The sequence below is a fragment of the Amblyomma maculatum genome, chromosome 4 (genome assembly GCF_055883805.1).
Source record: "Amblyomma maculatum isolate TAMU_Amacu chromosome 4, ASM5588380v1, whole genome shotgun sequence".
In the NCBI taxonomy this organism is placed as follows: Eukaryota; Metazoa; Arthropoda; class Arachnida; order Ixodida; family Ixodidae; genus Amblyomma; species Amblyomma maculatum.
This window is the reverse complement of record NC_139347.1, coordinates 31,751,773-31,773,858: the sequence shown is the minus strand read 5'-3', so window position 1 is coordinate 31,773,858 and position 22,086 is coordinate 31,751,773. Positions and strand designations below refer to the sequence as shown.

General features: G+C 44.7%; 1 protein-coding gene across 1 annotated transcript in view; it reads right to left on the bottom strand.

Moving 5' to 3' along the window:
- Window positions 1–4,282: 4,282 nt before the first annotated feature.
- The window catches only part of LOC146190604 (uncharacterized), a 53,052-nt gene continuing 35,248 nt past the window's right edge, over window positions 4,283–22,086 (bottom strand). Inside the window, exons 4-11 of the mRNA XM_084600203.1 lie at window positions 15,470–15,533; window positions 12,758–12,802; window positions 12,208–12,293; window positions 10,462–10,590; window positions 7,026–7,085; window positions 6,333–6,386; window positions 5,182–5,330; window positions 4,283–4,424 (exon numbers count right to left, since the gene is read on the bottom strand). Coding sequence (XP_084456329.1) covers window positions 4,283–4,424; window positions 5,182–5,330; window positions 6,333–6,386; window positions 7,026–7,085; window positions 10,462–10,590; window positions 12,208–12,293; window positions 12,758–12,802; window positions 15,470–15,533 — 729 coding nt within the window. The remainder of the gene's footprint in view (window positions 4,425–5,181; window positions 5,331–6,332; window positions 6,387–7,025; window positions 7,086–10,461; window positions 10,591–12,207; window positions 12,294–12,757; window positions 12,803–15,469; window positions 15,534–22,086) is intronic.

Sequence of the window (22,086 nt, the reverse complement as noted above, 5' to 3'; positions counted from 1 at the left end):
AGCCTCTTTGCGATAAAATTTAAAAAAAAAAAAATGGTGCTCCTGCAAGTTTGATTTTTCTGTAAGGCATTCTCGCTGCGAGGCAGAGGCTAACAGCTGGCATGGCTTCTGCGAGTCCAATCAACAGTGCACGCTGTTGAGCACAGATACTTTAAACCAGCTCGTGGCCACTAACGTGAGTCTAGCTTTCCACATACAGCTGTTTTTATTTATTTTCTCACTTCGCCTAAAACAGAATGCTCTAAATGCCACCGGGAAAGGCACGCCAGCGCAGGGGGCCAGTGCCTCCTCCTCCTCCTTTGCAACTCCGCATATCTTCCTGCCTTGTATACTTTTTTTTTCTTTTACTGCAACCTAACTTCGAACCACCCGTTTTCATAAAAAAAGGTATAGAAAGAGAAAAAAGTATTTAATAAAATTAAAGGCGGAGAAGTTGGCCGGTGGTAAAAGATCTTGGCCTGCTACTCCGCGCTTGAGAAGGGGGAAAAGAGAAATAAAGGAGAGTTCGGGAACGAATGAAAGGTGACGAAGTCATAGTACAATAGTGTTCCTTGCCGTGATTGAAGTTAAGGAGAAGACGTTGGCGGAACTTTTGCACACACCAGTTGTCACTCTACAGGGAAGAGCTCTTCACTTTTGTTGCAACGCACGCACACGTACCACACTGCCACATTCCACACACTAGCCACAGTTCCACTCGTCAGAAAAGACCTCTGCCAGTTGGTATGCAGGCAGAAACGCTTAAACACGCACATCACTGCACCAAAAGAAAATTCAAAATACGCATCCACATGTTCCAGCAGACACATTTATGCACCTTAGGTACGCACAGGGCAGTACACGCAACTGTCACAGGCAGGAGTCAAAACATATTTCTCCTAAAAACTCGAAGAGGGCCTTCATCGCACGCCTGTTATCAGGTTGTTAGGTGTTAGGTGTCTCATGTGCTCCTCCAGGAAATTAATGCGGGCTGGGCAGGAGCGGGCCTCTTAAAATGTGCCCCATTTTGAAGTCTTGCATGGTAAACCCAAACGTACTCTTAAAGCTCGCGCCTGGGAACTTTCAAGCATTAGCAGAGCATTTGGTCTTATCGCCGAAATAACAGGCTCACTTTACCTTAGATAACCAGCCACCAGCGCCTCATACAAGCAGAGTAAGGATTGCTCTGACACACTCCAGTATTTACCAGCTATAAACCTTACGATACTTGCAAAACTGTCAACTTTTCGTCTGAGCAAAGAGCCGTGCAAGTTACTATCTATAGTGACATCTAAAAGCTTGCGGTGTGTCAGTCGTGCGGTGTGTCAGTCGTGATCGGGTACCGCATCATCAACTTGCGTTAAAAGCTAAGACGACACTTTTAGATGGGGATCGATAAAGGTTTTGAAGACGCTAATTGTTGACGCATTGGACACTAAACGTTGTAGTCGCGCTTGCAGCTGGGGACGCATGGCATTATGTCGAAATGAAGATGTCTTCGCCGTACGCGGATGTCGAAACTGTGCTTGGCAGTTCTTTGAATGAGCCGATTAACTCAGTATTAAATGTTGGACATAAAACTCCTTCCTTAGGGACACCTCGTGTGACAAGATAATCTGTTGTGTTACCTTCATCAGTCACCATGTAGATTGCAAGGTACCTAAGTTTCCAATCATTGGTGTAAACGCCCGCCAGTTCCGCATTTCTCGAGGGCTTCTAATATTTCATCGGGGTGAATGCGCTCTTGAATCGAATGCACCCTAGATGTCTAGAAAGAGAGCAGTGGTCAATCTGTGGTGGCGTTTTCCGTGCTCAACCATCAACACTAGACCAATTACGCTGTCGATAGTCTTTGCGGAATCCAGTCATTTCTTGGGGATACCAGCTGCATTTTTCAAGAAAACAATCATGACGTTTTAATATCACACGCTCTATTGTTTTGTCGATGGAATTTGCAAGGGTTACAGGTCTGTAGGATGTCATGCCTGTCATAGGGCTATTTACCTGGTTTGAGCAAAGCCACAATGCGACTTCTTTTCTATCGATCTGAGACACTGGAAGTGAATCAAAAATGGTTAAACAATTTAAAAGGATTTATTCTGCTTTTGGGCCCCTGTGGCGAAGCGTACTCTATATAATTCGATCGGAACCTGGCGAGAAGGCTTGTTTGCAAGCATAAAGCGCTGCTTTGAGTTCGTGTAGTGTGAATGAAATATCTAGGCGTTTACCTATGGTAGGGGGAGGAACAAACCGATGTTGCGGGACTATAAGTGGGTTTACAGCAATTCGCGAGAAGTAATCGCCCGCAACCTGAAGGTCCTTCCGTGGTTGGAAAAGGGCCAATGCGTGGAAAGGATGCTTCTGCTGGGGAGGAGATGGTAGTGCTCGGATGACACGCCAGATTCGTGAGAGTGGTTTCCGGGGATCCATCCTGCCGCAAAATGATCTGCACCGCTGTCTCCTGAGCTCTTTCTTATAGCGCTGTATGCTTGCTTTTGTGCACGCCAAGAAGGCCGGATATCTGAGACATCTTTCGTCCTGTGATATTTCCTTTCTGCAAGTCACCGAATTGGAAGTAGATGCGCATAGAGCCCATCTACTGGGTTGTAGAATTGAAGCAGTAATGCTGCGTGATGTCTATTGCAATGGCATAATCATGCTCTCCTCCGCATCAGCTTGTGTAGCGAGGCACTCACAGCTCGCTTCTATAGCGTTACAGAAGGTATTCCAATCAGCGAAGCGTATCTTGGCAGAACGGGAGATCAGGGTACTAGCATAATCGGCATATGTATAGTAAACTTAGTACGTGAGCAAACGTTTACAATTCTATATAAATTTAATAAAAAAGGACAAAATTATGTGAGAAGTGCATAAAACTTGTGATGTCAACCGATTAAATCTTCTGCAACAGCACATAATGATTTCTAATAATATGCGTAAAGACGGTTAGCCTAAGGTCGTTAACCTCCCAAAGCGGCTCATGCTATGAGAGACACTGTATACGGGGTGTCCCAGCTAACGTTGGCCAAGGGTAAAAAATAACACAAGATGTAGGCCAGGGACACCACTTGCATATAACTGCTATCCTTCTTGAGCACTACAGACAATCTTTTTGTTTTGCAGTTAATTAGTAATTAAGATCATTTTAAATTACTGAATATTGCTTTTAGACAACAAATGTGATGTGCAAAGTTTAAGATCGCTTTCAGAAACCCCCATTTCATTTATTTGCGAAAGCCTCACGTGTATCGCTTTTCCGAGCTCCAAGAAAGCCTATGAAATACAAAAACTACCCCATGAGTAGCCCATTCGCGCGCCACAATTTTGATAGTCCCCATCGTAGTTTGAGCGAGGTGGTGGTGGTGGTGAAAACATTTATTATAATACATAGAGGTATATACACTAGGTGGGATGCCTAGACAGGCACTCCATTGGCGTTTGCCGCAGCCCGGGCGCGCTGCGTTAAGACCTTTTGGGCCTCTAGGGTGCAGCAGCCGGACAGGGTCGCCTCCCAGTTCTCTCGGGTGGGGTTGGGGATAGGGGGCAAAGATGGGTTTTTCTGGCAGGCCCACAGCATGTGGTAGGTGTCAGACACTTCCCCACAGTGCGAGCACAGCCCGTTAAATTGCGGATCAAAATGTTTTAGAGTAGCCGAGCACAACATTGTATTGGTTAGCAGGCGCAGGAGCACCCGCTCGTTAGCCTTCCCCAGCCCTTTGCACGGGGTAGGAAGACTTTGGTGCGTGGATCTGTAATATTCACATATTTCTTTAAATTTGTAAATTGGGCTGAAAAGCGAAATTAGCCTCGGCCATGCCTCAATGGCCCGGTTCCAGCGGTAGGCTGCTATGTTAACGATGGTTGCAGCGAGCTCGTCGTGCTCACTGCAACTTCCACTATCACGTGCGCCAACTGGCTGACGCAGACGAAGAAACCACCATAGAAATATCGGCCTGCCGCTGAACGGAGCCGTGAAGCCACGCCTGCAGTTGATTTCGTTCCCTCAAATCCCGGTTGACAGCAGCGCAATTTTGGCGAGTGAATGCGCTACTCATGGGATTCGTTTTTTATTGAAGCGACAGCTCCGCAAAGCAAGGTAAAGCCAAGGTCACCGTGTCCTTTCGGTGACCTTCAAACAGCTCTGCGATCAATCAAGTTGGAACTTAATCCACAACCACTTTGTGTAGCTATGTTTCCACCAAAGGACAACGTCAAAGGCAAGGTCAAGGTCAAAAGTCAAATGTCAACTGACGTAGGAAGTAGCTCAACGCGTGAGCAGCTTCGTGGCGAGACACATTATTGCTTACGTCAATCTCGAGTAGATATAGAGGCGCACCTTGGCCGGAGCCGCGCCATGGACTCGGAGGAAGAGCAACTGAGCAGCCGTGCTCGTTATGGTCGTCGATTGGCCGCATCTCACGATCCAGAGGACAATGCGTTGCGAGCTGAAAGTTTGCAGAGTAAAAGAGAAGGGGCTTAAGCCAGAAGAGCAGCGGAAAAGCCGTAACAACGTGAGAAGCGTCTTGCGAAACGCCGCCTATGACCAAAGAAAAATCTTGTGCTGAATAAACAGCTTTACGATGTGTAACCATGGTTCAGCTATCGCTTCACACTATAGGTTTAACGAAGCTTAGCCACAGCTAACTTTGTCGCGGACTTTCTTTAGATATCAGAAAAAAAGGAACACGTAAGGCTTTCATTATTGGAAATAAATGGAAGGGGGGTTTCTGAAGGCGCTGTTCAACTTTGCAAACCCCATTTATTGTCTAATATCAATATTCAGTAACTTCTAAATACTCTTAATTGCAAAACAAAAATTACATGTGGTGCGAAAAACGGCTGGCAGGCCTATGCAATCGGTATCCCCGGCCTATTTTTTTAACCCTTGGTTAAGGTTGGATGGGATACCCTGTATACACAATGAAAACAAACGGGCTACTGTGAAGCCCGGAACAGTGGGAAATCGCACCGCGCTAGAAGTCCTTCGAACCAAATGGATAGTCGTTGAAACCTGTCGGAATGAAACTGAACTTACGCAATGTGAGCATTGCTTAGGACACGGTGCAAGGGATGGTTTATTATGTTTCAGCAAAACTGATCGCCATATATACAAATACTTCGTGTAGCGTAGCGATCCACGCTCGGGCCGAGCCATCGTGTACACGTGGTCAGCGCCCCAATCCCTTCGTTGCAGACAGATACTTTGGTGACGCCCCGCGGTCGACGCCAGGCGCTAGGAAGCGAGGGCTCGCTGCGCCCAACTGCTGTTGCCTCTTGGCCATCGCTGACATCATCGCAATGTAGTGACTTATGTCGTCGTATATTTCGAACAGGCGCATCATCATCATGACCTGCGGTAGACGCAGAGGCAAAACAACAACAAACAAAAAAGCTGCAGTATGATTTATGCAACCACAGCAGCAATATTTCGTTTGCTGAGCCAAAATCTTGATTTTCTAGCTTTCTGAGATTTCGAGATTTGTAACTGTCTCCGGAACGAATGCGCATATGTTGTTGGACGAGAAGGCGTGTTCTATTGACTGTGTTCTCTAAGCTCATTTTTCCTCTGACTGAACAGCACGAAAGCAGGACACGAACCCCCCCCCCCCCCCCCTTTTCCATAGGGAGATAGGGAGGAAGATTTGTACTTCTCTCTTTCTGCACTGGGCAACGTACACGGCGACCAACTCTTTGGGTGGACACAGGAGTGTGTGACAGCGTTCTTCGGAGTGCCAGGGAGGTCGTTTGGGCTCCATCACAGGGTCAAGTTGCAAACCACAGTAAACACCCTATCCAGGTGCTTCTGTGTCTACGCCACTTCGATTCGGCACGTGATAATGTCGAACGCATGTGCGCTCCTAACAACGTAGTTCCACTCCCCCATGTTCACACAAGATTGGTACACTCTTTTACATACGCTCCATCTGTAGGAACAACCTCTCCCCCTTATACCGCACCAACAGTATGCGTCGAAAAGTTTTGGATACTGCTTATACGACTGTCCATGAACTAGCTCTTATCGATGTCCTACCTGTTTTGCTGTAAAAGGATGGAGATCAGTGGGTTTTTTTTTTTTTCCGACCTGCATGATCACACCCTGCCACAATGTACTGCACCTGATATCTTATAGGGGATATTCAAGTTACGCCACGGGCGTCATTTTGTGGTGCCGAGCACAGCACTGCAAACCGGAACACATAACGGTAAGCTGATTAGATATGCCTGCAGCCTTTCCCGTGCGCCATGCACCCCAAATGACTAAAATTGTGTCGTAGAGACACACTTCCTGTACGGATAGAAGCCACCAGCAAAAGCATTGTGTGTATGAGGAATTCCATAGACCCTAAACTAACCTTAAATCCGGTCATTAGGCAGTCGATAACGCTGAAACCAACGAAGCGTGACACCTGCAAACAAATTATTTAAACGTGTTAAAAACGTACACTTTTGAATGAACGCAAAAGAATCCTAGTGGAATAAAAAAATATATCATGCACTCACACAAATATTAAAGTGGATCCAAAGCAGCACGAGAGAAATAAGATGGCTACACAGTATGAAAGAAGGGTAGTGAATAAGGAGATAGGGGAGCATCGCGCAGTTCGCAAACAGAGCCAACGTTTTGACAAGTGGACATGTCCTCGTGTGGGTTCGCTTCGTCTGACTTCGCATAAGTATTAAAGGGGACGAACAGTCACTGATTTTTATCAAAAGCACATCTGCGCCCTGCATCTGGTCGTAACTTCAGCTAAGAATGAATTCGAACTGTCCTTTCTTGAGTGAACTTTCTTCAGAATGAGGGCTATATGCACTCACTCGTGGCTTTCAAAAGCAGACTAGACGTTTTTGGTTTCTAGTTTGGCTGCTTGCAGCTGCTTGTTTCGGCTATGCACTAATCGTAACCTACTCGGAACTCAATGTGAATAATATAAGTGCTAAAGGAAGAAAAAATAAGGTGTTCTTTTTGCCTTTTGATTTGTCGGTGTGCAAAGGGTCAAATAAGAGCAGCAAAATGCTAAATAGCGATAGAAACAAAATATACTTACAGCGTTCGCGCTGTATTCTGGGTTATTCAAGCGCCCATTAATGTACAGCAGCTCTTTTGCCTGAAATCCAAAAGTTGGTAATTTTTGCTGGGAGGGTAGTTCAGATCAGCTTCTTTTTTAATTACCTTAAGTAACACAAACAGGGTCTTTACGTAAGTGATGGGCAGTAAAGTAAAAGTGCAGCTAATGCCTCATTCGTTAATTTCGATGGAGGCGAAAAGCAAGGCGCCCATGTGCTGTGCGATGTCAGTGCACGTTAAAGAACCCCAGGTGGTCGAAATTTCCGGAGTCCTCCACTACGGCGTCTCTCATAGCCTGAGTCGCTTTGGGACGTTAAGCCCCACCAAACCAACCAACCAACCTCATTCGTTAAGCTTTCAATGTGTCTGCATGGATGCGAAGGTGATGACAGCTGTGTCCTTTAGAATACCGCTTCTGTGTGCTGGCTGTACAAGAAAAATATTATTGGAGGATGCGACAGTGCGCGAGCTCGGGCGCGCAGTTTCCTGTGAACTGCATGGCACGCGCCGTACTGGATTGTTGCGGAATAATTTCGGCTGTGGTTGGGGATGGAGGATGTGAGAAAGGAGGGCATGGGAGGAGGACGTGAAGAAAGTCTCCCGGTTTCCCGCAGAGCTTACGGGAGGAGAGGAACTGATCCGGTCGCCGACGTGTGGACTCAACGGTACCACAAAACGACTTCAGGTGTCCACAGAAACAAGTGTGACAGATACTGCGCCTTTCCCTTCCTGTCGAAAGTCTTTCTAGGCTGATGGTGAAAACCTCGCGTCGGCGAAATTTGTCCGGCCCCACCCCGCCGGGGTGGTGCAGTGGTAAGACGCCCGACTACTATTATATTAAATTTGTCCGCGAGATGTCAGCGATATCCCGCGAGTGATAGATACTGCGCCTTTCCTTCCATGTAAACCAATTATAGAACGCCGGTGCACTTTGATGCGTTCAGCGGAACGCTGGCTGTTTTCGACAAGTAGCGTGCGAACGTACCGTGTGCAGAGAAACGCTCAGGCTTTCGCATTTCTCCACTGTAGATTCTGCGGTGCTCCCAGAATAATAATAATAGTTGGTTCACAGGAAGGGAAAGGCGCAGTATCTGTCACACTTCTGTCTGTGGACACCTGAACCGCGCCGTAAGGGAAGGAAGGTGGGAGTTAAAGTGGATAGAGAGAAAGAGGAGCCGCAGTGGAAGGCTACAGAGTAATTTGGACCACCTGGGGATCTTTAACGTGCGCTGACATCGCACAGCACACGGACGCCTCTTCGTTTCGCCTCCATCGAAACACAGCCGCCGAGGTCGGGTTCGAACCCGGGTATTCCGGACAGTAGTCGGGCGTCTTACCACTGCACCACCCCGGCGGGGCTCTCAGAACTTTTCTTAATTCAGCAGGATTGTTTCTGTTAAGCATGACAGGGTGTATAGCGGCGGCTGTGCTTATTTCTTTGTGTTAAAAAGTTCGTAAGTGTATACTTGCTAGTAGAGAGTGAGATATATTTTAATGGCAACAGGAGATGTCTGCCTGGTGGTAAGCCTAGCATGCTACTCCTGATGAGGGTTGAGGGATGAGGGTGACAGAGTGTGGGAGGGGAAGGGGAAATAAATGAGAAAAAAAAGAGAATCGGTGTCGCACACTTTCACACGCACATAAGCACACACAGATGAGTTTTAAAGGGTATTGATCAACCCTGTGTCCTTAAGAAAAGTTAACTTTCACACGCGCATAATCACACACAGATGAGTTTTAAAGGGTATTAATCAACCCTGTGTCCTTCAGAAAAGTTAGTAAGGCCTTGGTAGCTCGCGCAGCAGACGATCCGTCGCACCAAGGACCCAGGACATGTTCAAGGCGCAAAGTTGTTTCTTTAGGTAAGCTTAAATTATTGCGCAGTGTCCTGCGATGTGCAGTAAACCGTTGACAGGAGGTTACCAAATGTTCAAAATTTTCACACACATCACATGTAGAGCACAGAGGCCTGCTCGCTATGACTATTTTATGTAGGAAGTAGTTTGTGTATGACACATTTAAGCAGATTCTGTGTAGACAGTTTCGACGCCACCTGTTCAAATTGTGAGGAATTCGAAAGACGCAAGTGGGATCTATTCGGTGTAGAGGTCGATATTGATGGTTCGGGTCACACCACAGAGAGCGTTGCAATCGCCATGATTCAGTTGCTACAAGTCTTGCTGCATCTCTTCGTGGGAATGGTATTGAAATTGTCCTTGTGGAATCTTTTAGTTCTTTTGCAGCGGCGTCTGCGAGGTCGTTGCCCGCGATGCCGCAGTGAGCAGGTAACCACTGTAGCACAATGCTGTGACTCAGGTCATAGGCCTCTGTGTGTAGCTTATTTATGTCAATGACGAGCTCTTCTTGAATTCTTGATGATTTAAGCAATTGTAGTGCAGCGCGACAATCGCTGAAGATAACCCATGCTGCAGGGCGTTGTTGTAGAATATATATAATTGCTTCTCTCAGAGCTGTTAACTCAGTAGCCACAGCTGAAGTGCGATGACTGAGTGTTGCCGAGATTGTGGTGTGCATTGATGGTATCCACACGCTAGTAGATATCGTCACAGTGGAATGCCGCCAGAAGCCTCCTCCCTCTCCCTCTCTCCCTCTCTCTCTCTCTCTCTCTCTCTCTCTCTCTCTCTCTCTCTCTCTATATATATATATATATATATATATATATATATATATATATATATATATATATATATATATATATATATATATTTTTAGGGTAGAACCAATTTAAAATAGATTACATGCAGAATGTGTGATTAAGCCACATGACTTTAATGTTTAACGATGGAGTTCTGAACGCACTATGAATATTTTGTGACAGTTTTTCAGCTCCCGTTCTTTCTTTCTTTCTTAATATTCCTCTCTCTCGGCATTCCTTTCGTCGTGGCGAGACTTGTGAAGCTATCATAACGTACTGCTTTTTTCTTGCTATCCTGAGTTTATTTGTAAAAAAAAAAAAAAAAAAAAAAACTGAAAATAAATTGATTGACTGGTGTTGAAATATCCAATTTCAGGAAAACAATGCAACGCGTTCAAAGGAGCCGATGTTGTAGGCCAGTAGTAAGCCAGTTTGCGGCACCTTTTTAGGATAGCCAGAGGTATGAGATTTCTCATTTCACAAACCAGTTATATTTGTCGTCATCGCACTTCTGTCCTAACCGGAAACTAAATAATACCACCGCTGACCAAAATACAGTAACCGGGTACGTGCACTGTCCGAAGAAAACTTGCCACATATCAATGGAGGTGTGTTCTGCACTTCATTCGATCAAAGAATTGTTGTATGTTATTTATTTCTTGCGCCGCAAATACAGCCTCTGAGATGGGGTGTCTGTTTGAAAGACGAGAAAAAACACCTACAAGGCTGCGTCTGCGAGTTTGTAGTACTATATGCTTACCCCGCAGCACTCAACCGGGTCGTACGGAGTGACGGTCAGCGCGAAGATCTCGAACTTGCGTAAGAAGCTCAAGGCGATGGTCAGCACCACAGAGCAACCGAGGTACATGGCCAGTGAGTCGCGCACGTCCTGCGTAAATAGACGACACTCACTGGGCAGCTAGAGCAATGAGCTCACACAGAATGGCATGTACACGATGGATATTTCGGATATATACAATTTACTTTAAAAAAAAAAAAAAAGAATATGTTCCGCGTGCTACTCGTAGGTGCCATCTTACTTCACTAGAGTTCATCCCAGAAAATTGCAAGCTGTAGGTAACATTGGAAGCTATGTAGTACACACAGAAGTCTAATTGGATGCCACAATAATACATTTCTTAAAAAAAAAAAAAACGAAAAATCAGACAACAAAAATAATTTGAGGTTTTTCATACTTACGGCACAGCTTCTTATACAAAGAAGCTGGCTTCGGGATTTTATTATGCCATTGACAAATGTCTGCGTGAAAATGGAACAAAAATGCGGTTTTTAGTAGGACATTCTATGCGTACGCAAAAAGCAAATATCTTTATTAAAGAGCGCCTCTACCCACTCCCCGAAAATAAAAAAAGTAATGACTGCGTTTTGAAACACTCAAGTAGGTTGTACGAGGTGGTATCGGAAAATTTAGAAACTAGCTCTGTTTACGGCTTAAAATAAACAAACGGCTTCCCTCTTTCTAACGCGAGCGACCTCATCTTAAAAATTGTCCTGCGAGAAGTGAACTTTACGAATAGGAAAAATTAGTAGAGTAGGAAATTAGTTAGATGTTTCCAGATATATTGCCAATGAAATAATTTTAAAATTTGGACAATCCACATGCAATGACCGCGCCGACGTATGTCTCATAGGGTTTTAAAAAATACGATCTGTAAACAGTAAAAGAAAAAAAAAAGCCGATATAACCGCTTAATAGCAAACCTTCAGAAATTGAATTGCAGGCAATCATGACCGTTATAGAGGCTTCGTGACTGCGGGAATTAATACTGAACTGAGTTTAAAAACAGTAATTACGATGTATGATAAACTAAACCATGGCGCAGTTATTATTCCGGATTTGAATCATAGTTCCCGGTTAGACACTATCCTAATCAAGCATTAAATTTATATTTTCTTGCATAGCCTGAGTGCACGAAGTGTTCTTTAATAAACTCGCAGAGACGATAGAGTCGCTTTCCCCACTCAGCAATTTTATGAAGCTCGGTGTGAGGAAAACGCTAAATAGAAACTTAATCCTGGTATGTGATGCGAAAACTGCCGCGAAAATTTTCTGTTCTGTAACAAATATGCGATCGCGTGGCGCAAAGAATACCAACAAACGACAGCTAGAATCGCTTGTGAATCTGTAAACGTTTGAACATCATCGAGAAAATTGGCTCGGATAGTTGCGGAACATCAGAGCAAAAAGAAAACAGCGCGTTTTGCAGTACCCATAATGACTTTTGCCGTTTTTCGGATAAAAGAATACGTAATTAAGACTTTTGGTACAGAATAGGCTTGGTTGAATAGCGTGCCTCACCTCCAGCAGGTTTTATGTTTTGCGCATCATCTGCTGTGTACGTAATTGTATTCATGATAAAAGTACCAGCCAGATCAGCGCCTTTCATCGCTCTGCGACTGCAGTCGCTGTTTCAATGCAGTGACGTACTTTTGGTATGAGACGTGGACTGGCTGACTTGTACAAAGTGTAACATGATCTCCTCACCATTAGCAAGGCGGTGAGCGCGGCGACGTCGACGGTCACATAGATGACGTTGAGAACGGTTCGGATGGTGTACATGAGGACGCTGCCTGCAGAACAAGAAGCAATGGCGGCATCAACAAGAAGCACCGTTCAACATAACGTGCATATTTTGCACTTTGCAACTCTTTGATGGTGATGATGATGATGACTATTATTACAGTCGTTCTAAACAAGAAAATGAAATTAAATGAAGGACGTTCGTCGATGAGTAACCAGAGCGGATGGCGTCCGTTAGTGATTGCCTTCCACCTACTCCTGTTCGCTTGTGCCCTTCCTCGCCACTGGTGCCCTTTCTCGCCGCTGGTGCCCTTCCTCGCCACTGGTGCCTTTCCTCGCCGCTGGTGCATCTTCCCTTTATAAAGCTTCCTTCGTCAGATCTCTGACGCTTTCTTTCTTTCTTTTTTTTTTTTTTTTGAGCTGATGAGAGTTGTCCTCTAACGTGCAGTTTCTCGACGAACACTTAGTTCACAATTTGCTTTAAATGTGCGCCTTAATTTTGAACTCGACTTACTGTGGTAGATGTCGGCTGCCTGCTGGTTGTTGTGTCTGTTGAGCCCTGCGAACAATAGCACAGAACTCATTTTAAAGAAAAAGTTAATGTTTCCAAGAGTATGAATATTTTTAATTGTAATAGGTGAAAGTTAATCGGGAAATCAGAAGCGAACAAGGTTAGCAATACTCGCTTTACACGAGCACTTCTAAAGGGCTCAACGCTCGTACTAAAGAGGTCATAAGTTCGGCTCCAACGGCTGTCAGATCAACAGTCAGGCCCGACAACTCGAAGAAGCGCTGAACTCATTCCAGACTCCGAATCTCTTCTAGAAGTACAAGCGGTCACCCTCAGTCATAACAGGTACATGCTGAGCAAGAATAGTACAGTAACGTGTTAGCTGAAAAAGCATTGAAAAATAATGCCCACTTTTGTAGGGATAAGCAAAAGCCCTTCTAAACAAATCAGATTAATAAATGTAGATGCAGCACCTGCTTTCTAATAGGCAGTAGTATTGATTCAACCATGAACTGTAGCTTCCCTGAACAAATGAAGGAAAGAAGCCAACAGTCGGCGAGGCCAAGGAAAGCGTTGGGGATGGTACTTTGTCTTTTTTTTTTTAAATGTTTACTTGGATAATCACAGAAATTAGTAATGTAATCTGTTTAGGGGAAATATAATTAGACACAAAGTAGAAGAAAAAACAACGTGCCGATGGTGGGAACCGAACCCACGACCTCCGAATAACGCGTCCGGTGCTCTACCAACTGAGCTACATCGGCCGCTGTCCCCCCTGCTACTTTCTTGGGTATTTATGTTGTCTGTATACGAACCTTGAGAGTGTTCACCAGCGCCACCCTCAGTCATAGCGGCGGACGTGGGACGTCCTTTGTAACCGCCAGCGTCACGTAGAACGTGATCAAGAGCGAGGGCGAAAGCTGTGCTAGAACCCTCTTACGCTACCTATGGCTTCAAGACTGCCAGAACCGAGACCCCCGTAAGCTACAAGCAGATCAATCAAGGGGAAATGAGGGTGCTCGTTATAATACATGAAGGAAAGAAGCCAACAGTCGGCGAGGCCAAGGAAAGCGTTGGGGATGGTACTTTTATATCTTTTTTTTTTTAATATTTACTTGCATAAGCACAGAAATTAGTAATGTAATCTGTTTAGGGGAAATACAATTAGACACAAAGTAGAAGAAAAAACAACGTGCCGATGGTGGGATCCGAACCCACGACCTCCGAATAACGCGTCCGGTGCTCTTCCAACTGAGCTACATCGGCCGCTGTCCCCCCTGCTACTTTCTTGGGTATTTATGTTGTCTGTATACGAACCTTGAGAGTGTTCACCAGCGCCACCCTCAGCCATAGCGGCGGACGTGGGACGTCCTTTGTTACCGCCAGCGTCACGTAGAACGTGATCAAGAGCGAGGGCGAAAGCTGTGCTAGAACCCTCTTACGCTACCTATGGCTTCAAGACTGCCAGAACCGAGACCCCCGTAAGCTACAAGCAGATCAATCAAGGGGAAATGAGGGTGCTCGTTATAATACATGAAGGAAAGAAGCCAACAGTCGGCGAGGCCAAGGAAAGCGTTGGGGATGGTACTTTGTCTTTTTTTTTTAATGTTTACTTGGATAATCATAGAAATTAGTAATGTAATCTGTTTAGGGGAAATATAATTAGACACAAAGTAGAAGAAAAAACAACGTGCCGATGGTGGGATCCGAACCCACACTCTCAAGGTTCGTATACAGACAACATAAATGCCCAAGTAAGTAGCAGGGGGGACAGCGGCCGATGTAGCTCAGTTGGAAGAGCACCGGACGCGTTATTCGGAGGTCGTGGGTTCGGTTCCCACCATCGGCACGTTGTTTTTTCTTCTACTTTGTGTCTAATTATATTTCCCCTAAACAGATTACATTACTAATTTCTGTGATTATCCAAGTAAACATTTAAAAAAAAAAGACAAAGTACCATCCCCAACGCTTTCCTTGGCCTCGCCGACTGTTGGCTTCTTTCCTTCATGTATTATAACGAGCACCCTCATTTCCCCTTGATTGATCTCCCTGAACAAAGTCATTTAAAAAGAAATTAAGATTACCCTTCACTATCAAATGATTATTATGCCATGTATATTATATCGTAAAATTAATAATTCTACAGACGAGAGTACCAGAGTCGTTGACTAACATTAGGCTGTTGATTAGGCGTTAGAAACAGAAGCATCTAAATAGAGTAGCAATATATATAGTACCTGATTTCAAACATCTGAACACCTGGAGTTTAGCCTGATTAGCGTGCGCGCGCGCCTGTGTGTGCGTGTGCGTGTGCGCGCGCGCGTGTGTGTGTGTGTGTGTGTGTGTGTGTGTGTGTGTGTGTGTGTGTGTGTGTGTGTGTGTGTGTGTGTGTGTGTGTGTGTGTGTGTGTGTGTGTGTGTGTGTGTGTGTGTGTGTGTGTGTGTGTGTGTGTGTGTGTGTGTGTGTGTGTGTGTGTGTGTGTGTGTGTGTGTGTGTGTGTGTGTGTGTGTGTGTGTGTGTGTGTGTGTGTGTGTGTGTGTGTGTGTGTGTGTGTGTGTGTGTGTGTGTGTGTGTGTGTGTGTGTGTGCGCTCTAGTTTACTGTGTTGCCATACTGGCAGCGGATAACTACCTCGGATTTTATTCGTATTCACTGACACTGGAGGACAACGAATGGCCAAGAGGCAGAGTAATGGAGCGAATAGTCGTCAGCTTACTGTATTTTTCGAGGCACAGCAGAGCGCTTCGGAAAGTGTGATGCAAGAACAGGCAGTGAAAAACCTGGAAACAACGAGAGGGGTGGTCAAGTATTCACAGTCAAAGGCGTTCCCAAAGACGCATTGAAATAAGAGGATCGATCTTACGAGGTAGCCGAAAATTATGACACATGCTCCCGTCACATTTGAAGCCATGCCTGAAGAGAAGCGATCAAATAAATGTTTTTCCCGCTAAACTACCGCGGTGGTTAAAAAAAAAAAAAGAAAAATCTCTTCTTACCGGCCTGTCTTTGCTCTCTGATTTCTTCGCTAGTGACAGAGCTAGAAGGTTGACCGCAGGGCACTGGATTGTGAGGCAGCTTAACGCAGTGAAGCGACTAAACAATGAGCTATCACAGCTCACCTCTTCTTCCTTTCTTTCTGTTGCACTGTAACGCCGGACCGAGAAAAAAGCTGCATGAAATACCTATGACAATGTGGGATGCAGCGCATGAATACGAATATAGTTTGATGTCATGATTGGCGTCGACATGAAATGCGAACTGTTGTATCTTATGTGTGATTGTTATGCGTGTAATTTCATTAATATAAGTACCGATGAACTTTCCTCATTAATATTATCGTAGCTTAGATCCGTAGACGATAAAGCTACTTATTGATGATCTATATTGTTAAAAAAAAGGTTAGTAGCAAGGTAGTAATTGCAGCAGTTACTAGATTTAGGAGAATTTTATTGCCTAATTGCTAGCCAAGCATAAACTCAAAGATTTGAAGGCAGCGTATGTTGTCATTATTAACTGAAGTGTTTCCGTTAGTTTTGACGTGTTAGACTTTAATATTTCAGAATGTAGACTGCACCTCACTAGCATAACTAAAGGAAACGTTCTGCATTTGAGTAAACCTTTGTGCGATCCAGGAGTACGTTATTGTGCTTGGCTTCTTTCACACGTGAAAGTATACTTTTAAAACAGACAGGTAGGCGGCCAGGTGATATTGGATAAAAGGAACCCGAGATGCTCGTTCAAAATGAAAGACACAGATTTTTCTTTTATCTTTCCGCCAAACTCTGGCCCATCCAATATTTACCGCAGTTAAACGAATTCTCCTCTTTTTATCAACTCTTTTCTCACCCCTCTCGACGAAGCCGGACCATTCACGTATTTCCAGACATATAGTATTTATTTTCATGTACTATTGTGGCACAACTGCTCAAGGGTGCTGCCACGACACGACACCAGCTGACACGGCACCAGTGTGATGTCTCTTTTTGTTGTCTCTCAGTCGCCCGTCGTGGACTTTACATCTCAGGAGTCCTCATCAGCAGGCCCCTTCCACCGAGAAGTCCGGCTAGAAAAACGCGAAGCGAGACATATCTATGAATTAAAAGTTCCTTTTGTTTGAAATGATGTTGCCAACCTGAATCTAGAATCTCTAAATTAAACGTGGACGTTAGTAGAGAACACTGAAATAGAATTTTCATTTTTAACAAAAACAAATAAAACCCAAACCTAAAAACATTGGAAGGATCAGCTATGCGTTCTTTTTTAAAGCAGATCACACTTATTTCTAGGCTTCATTCTGTCTCCAGCAGAAGAGTGGAAAACATCCGCGAACTGAGTGGGAAAAGAAAAAAAAAAACGAAAAAGTGAAGTAACTGAAATAAAGGAAATTCTTAACGCAGACGGGAGATTGGGATTTCTAGAAGAAAAATTTAGCAAGGCAAATTATTTTATTCCAATAAGAATTTTACACGGCGGAAAAAGCAGACCTGTGACTGTGGCCAAAGAATTTGGCGCCAAATAATAATAAGATCGGGCTAAGTTAAACTGAGGCCAAGCTGTTGCAATTGATTCCTCAAGAACCATCTCTTCAACATGGTGCAGTGTAAGCAAAATAATAAAAAAGAAATGATCTAGTGATTCCGTTCACCCCAAAATGCGCAGGTGGGAGAAAATTCCAAACCAGAGTTGTGTCTGTGCAGATAGAAATTTAGGGGTGGGATACGGTAGCGTATCCTTGTTAGAGAAACCTTAAGTAGCCGTGAATGGCATAACTTCCTACTCCAAGAATATTTGAGATCCAGGTAATCACATATCTGAAATCCCGCTGCTGTGATGTACGCTGTAGCTTGGAGGATAGGTAACAAATGGAAATTCAGGGACGCTTTCGCCAAGCTATCAGCAATTCCATTTAGATAACATTGCTGTGATGTGCGTGATGTGGAAGTAATATCAGGTTACAGTAGGTAGCGAAGCACTGGAAATGGTAGGCGAATATGTCTACTTAGGAAATGTCAAGATATATATGTCGGATATTCGTTAATAAAACTGGGCCATATACGATTGCATGCTAATGAATATGTGCGAGATAAGAAAGGCGCAAATTAAATGGCATAGAGATTAAGAGAGCAGCAACGTTAATTTACGCGAAGAGGGAAAGAGCCGCAAACAGAAGCTATACTAACGACATCGCGTTGTACTCCATTGTTTCTCCCAATCAACCTTATAGACACAAGACCGGTACCGCTATAGTAAACCATCATTATATCCTAAAATTTGTTCATTTATACCTACCGTGCAATAGTAGTGCTGGCGAGATGGTACAATTGTTTGCCCCAAACTTTGAATATTCTGAAAAGCAATGACTCTCGCGTTTTGTCCGGAACATCATTTATTCAGTGTTTATGAAATTCACACGTATTACAGCAGCGTATTTGCCGGACTGACACTACGTTTCATTGTAATTTGGCCAATTTGTATGGCGTTGCGTCACTAGTGAAAGATATGTATGCCATCTTTGTACCAGCTTTTTTTTTCTGTCCCATTCAGCAGAAAGAGCGACGTCAGTATCCCTCGTCAGTATCAACGCCATGAAGTTGCATGCAGTGACCTCGCCTAAAATAAATATGGGTGGTCAAAGGGGAACCTTTGGCCCTGCGCAGTCGGATATATATTTAATGTGGTAGCTCGCGACTGCGGTAGCTTGCAACGAATGAGCTAATGCAGGCGCGAAAAAATTATAACGACGATTATGATACTCCCTAATGAGAAATTTGAGCCCACCTATGTAAGGGTTTTTGCGACATGTTGAGGCGGAGAATTTAACAGATGCTTGTGTTTATGTATTTATGTATGTATGTATGTATGTATGTATGTATGTATGTATGTATGTATGTATGTATGTATGTATGTATGTATGTATGTATGTATGTATGTATGTATGTATGTATGTATGTATGTATGTATGTATGTATGTATGTATGTATGTATGTATGTATGTATGTATGTATGTATGTATGTATGTATGTATGTATGTATGTATGTATGTATGTATGTATGTATGTATGTATGTATGTATGTATGTATGTATGTATGTATGTATGTATGTATGTATGTACGTATGTATGTATGTATGAGCAGTTACAAAGCACTATTTTTCTGACGCGCCAAAGGAAATTTATCAGAAAAGAAAGAATAGCCACGAGCTCTGTGCAGTTCCCTCTTGCCTCTTCTTTTTCGTCTTCTGAGAAATGGTCTCTGGCTTGTGACTCTCCTTAGCTCGTGGCTCAGTTTCGCTCAGTTACGCCGGCAACGGTACCAACACCGACGTGGCTGGACCGCCGAGAGGAAACTTCTAATAAATTTAATTAGTAGGAGCTAGATGACCGGTGCCCCTAGTGCAGGGCTCTAAGATCTGCGTGCAGCGAGAAAACCGGAGTTTTCAGTAGCTCTGGCGAAGAACAGCCCTGGCGATGTTGATGGAGTAGACTATAGACACGGAATGATGAATTGAGGACAATATGCACCCAAGCAGTAACTCGCAGCTTGATATCGTTAGCAAACAGTTATTTCGAAAGTAAAAGGACATCCAGCTATTATTTTGCGACCCGGACAGTAGCTCCATCTGACGTCAGAAGTGGGATAACAAGCCCCAGAAGCCAGGCGCAACGTCGACTACTCAGCGTTTCCCATTTCTGACTGCATCTACAAAACTCAAAGCATCTTAGAGGTTATAATTTGGTACCGGAATGTAAAGCGCAACACCGCTTTGTTTTCTGCTTTTAATATTTCACTTAACGAGACAAATATGGCAAGAAAAATAAATTGTAATTGCCACCCATTTGTTACATTGCGCAATCAGAAACAATGTAAACAAGATGTGAGGCCTAGCGTGATTAGTCCGCTGCAAACAAGCTTCAGATTTACAATAAAAATCCTGTAATTATCGGCGACAACGTATTATACGGCACCATTCAACAAATGCAATCATGCGGAAGCGTTTCTATACGTCACAATGAATCTCCATTAATTCATTTGTGGCGCCGTCGGAATTGAAAATATTGCTCTTTGCGGAGGGTAAATACCTTCCAATGGCGTTCAAAAGCAATTAGACCAGTTACACATGCATATAGTTCCTTTAGTAAACATCACGCACCGCTTTCTGAAAAATTACCCATCAGTACCCAAGCTAATGGCTTTCGAAGTATACAGTTTACTGATGCCATCTTTAGATGGCATCAGTAAACTTCCTCCAGCTCACTAAAACCAGCTCAAAGCCTTTCATAGCCACAGCCACACCAATGATGACATCACCGGGGCAACAACAACAAAAAAAAATCGAGTTACAAAGAAAACAAGTCTTAAAACAGCTTGCACTGCTTAATTGGATTCATCGGTTCCCCTGGAGCGCAGTGAAAAGCCTCGGAGAACTCTGGTAAGTACTGAAGAGCGATGCTGCACACTATCTCGTCGTCCGTACTTTCACTGCTGCCAAGACAGTCGGTGTAACACAGCGCAATGAAGAACAGCTGCATTCCAGTGTACTTTTCCAAACCAAATACGCCATGGTCAGAAGCTCTCTCTTCACCATCGTACGAATCTACGAGAGCACCAAAGCCAATCACAAACGCCACATAATGCTGGAGCAGATGCAGCATACCCGTGGTCCTTGGTCGCAGGCAGTCGATTAACGACTCAAGATTCGAAGCATTGCTTGTGATGTATGCGAAATAGAATAAGCGCCCCAGTGCTGTGACGACTTCAGCTCCGAGGCCGCCATAGTTTACAGACAAAGGTAGCTGTGCATCAAATAGCGGGAATGATAGAGCATAAGGCATTAGCTCAATTTGGCGTTTGTCGTAGGAAATAGTGTAATAATTCAACTTCTGCATTGACTTTACCGTAAGTTCGAATTCTGCCAGCTTTATAACGTGCACAGACTGCTGCCAGTTCCACACGAACGAATCGTTGAAGTCGAGTAGCTGGTCCTGGTCCATATTCGGCAGTTCGTCCCCTGCTCTGTGCTCGAAGTTGCGGAAGAGCATTTCCAAAAAGCTCCTGTTGCTGATCACGCTGATGTCCTCGTCAAAATACGTCCAGTTATAAAGACGCCGGTGGAAAGCGCTCTGCACGGACAGAGCCACATTTTTTGCGAGATGAAGCGCGTCGCCCTGCAGAACCTCGGCGTTGTATTGATCGAAAAATGAGAGCCGGGAGAAGTACATTGCTCTGGTCATACAGAACACCCTGTAGTACACCTGTGTCATTGTGTAGTCATTGTCGTAATAGTTGAAAATTAGATCCTTATTCGCGAAAAGGGCCGCTACTTGAACAGTGCACCAAGAGATGACTGTATGGAACGAATCTGTCCCGTTCTGCCGCCACAAACGCAACACTTCCTCCAGGTAACGGGGCGATGTGGTCGACAATGAGAGAGTGCCGTTCATCCTGATGTCCAGTTTCAAAAGCGCCGCCGTCCAGTTGAGTTCAGTGAGGCCCAGATTGGTGATATTCTGAAAACTCTCAGCGCTATACCCGTCAGGCGTAGCGTGACGAGCCTCAGAGAGATATTTTAGAGCTGGTTCAACCGATGCTTTCGTATCCTGGTAAGTTACAGTATCCTGGCCTTCGCGATGGAAGCGTTCTTTCAGGAACTCAAAGTAGCCTTTACTCGCCTTTTTCCTCGCGGCCACGAAGTAAAGGAACTTGCCAGGAGATAGCTTAATCGCCCTGCCGGATGTTTCCACGTCGAAATCGAGGAGCACGTCCCAGCCCAACTTCAGAGAGCTGAAGAGGAGCGTGTGCAGCACGTCTGCGTTCTTTGAAGGCTTCGGCCACACGATTCCCGCTTCGGCAAGTGCCTCTTTGACGGCTGGCAGTTCGTCTCTTTCTCCTTCGAGCACATGGACACAGCTGCGGTACACGATGGCGGCCCGCTGTTCCTGGTTCTGTTCCGATTGAGGCACGGCTATGCCTTTCAGCACAGTGCTCACTTTGTCAAGAATAGAAATGAACTGGACTTCCCAAACGTTAAGCTCGTTTTTATGGCGCCAGCCATCGCAAACAAAGTGCGTGAAGCTGTGGCACGGGTTCACCGATTCGTTGATGGACGAGAGGAGCCGTTCAGAATAGGCTAGGCAGGCATGAGTCTTGCAAGCGTTCGACAAGGGCTCTGACCCCGTCAATACTAGTGATGCGATCCCAAAGGCTACAATCAACACGAAGACAGCGGTCCCAAGTAAGACCAGGTTGCGTATGAGCAATGAGGTCGGCTTCTGAGGATCCTGCAAAGTAAGATTAGCACCGTAAGGGAAACGCCGCTAAACTCGAAAACGCCGA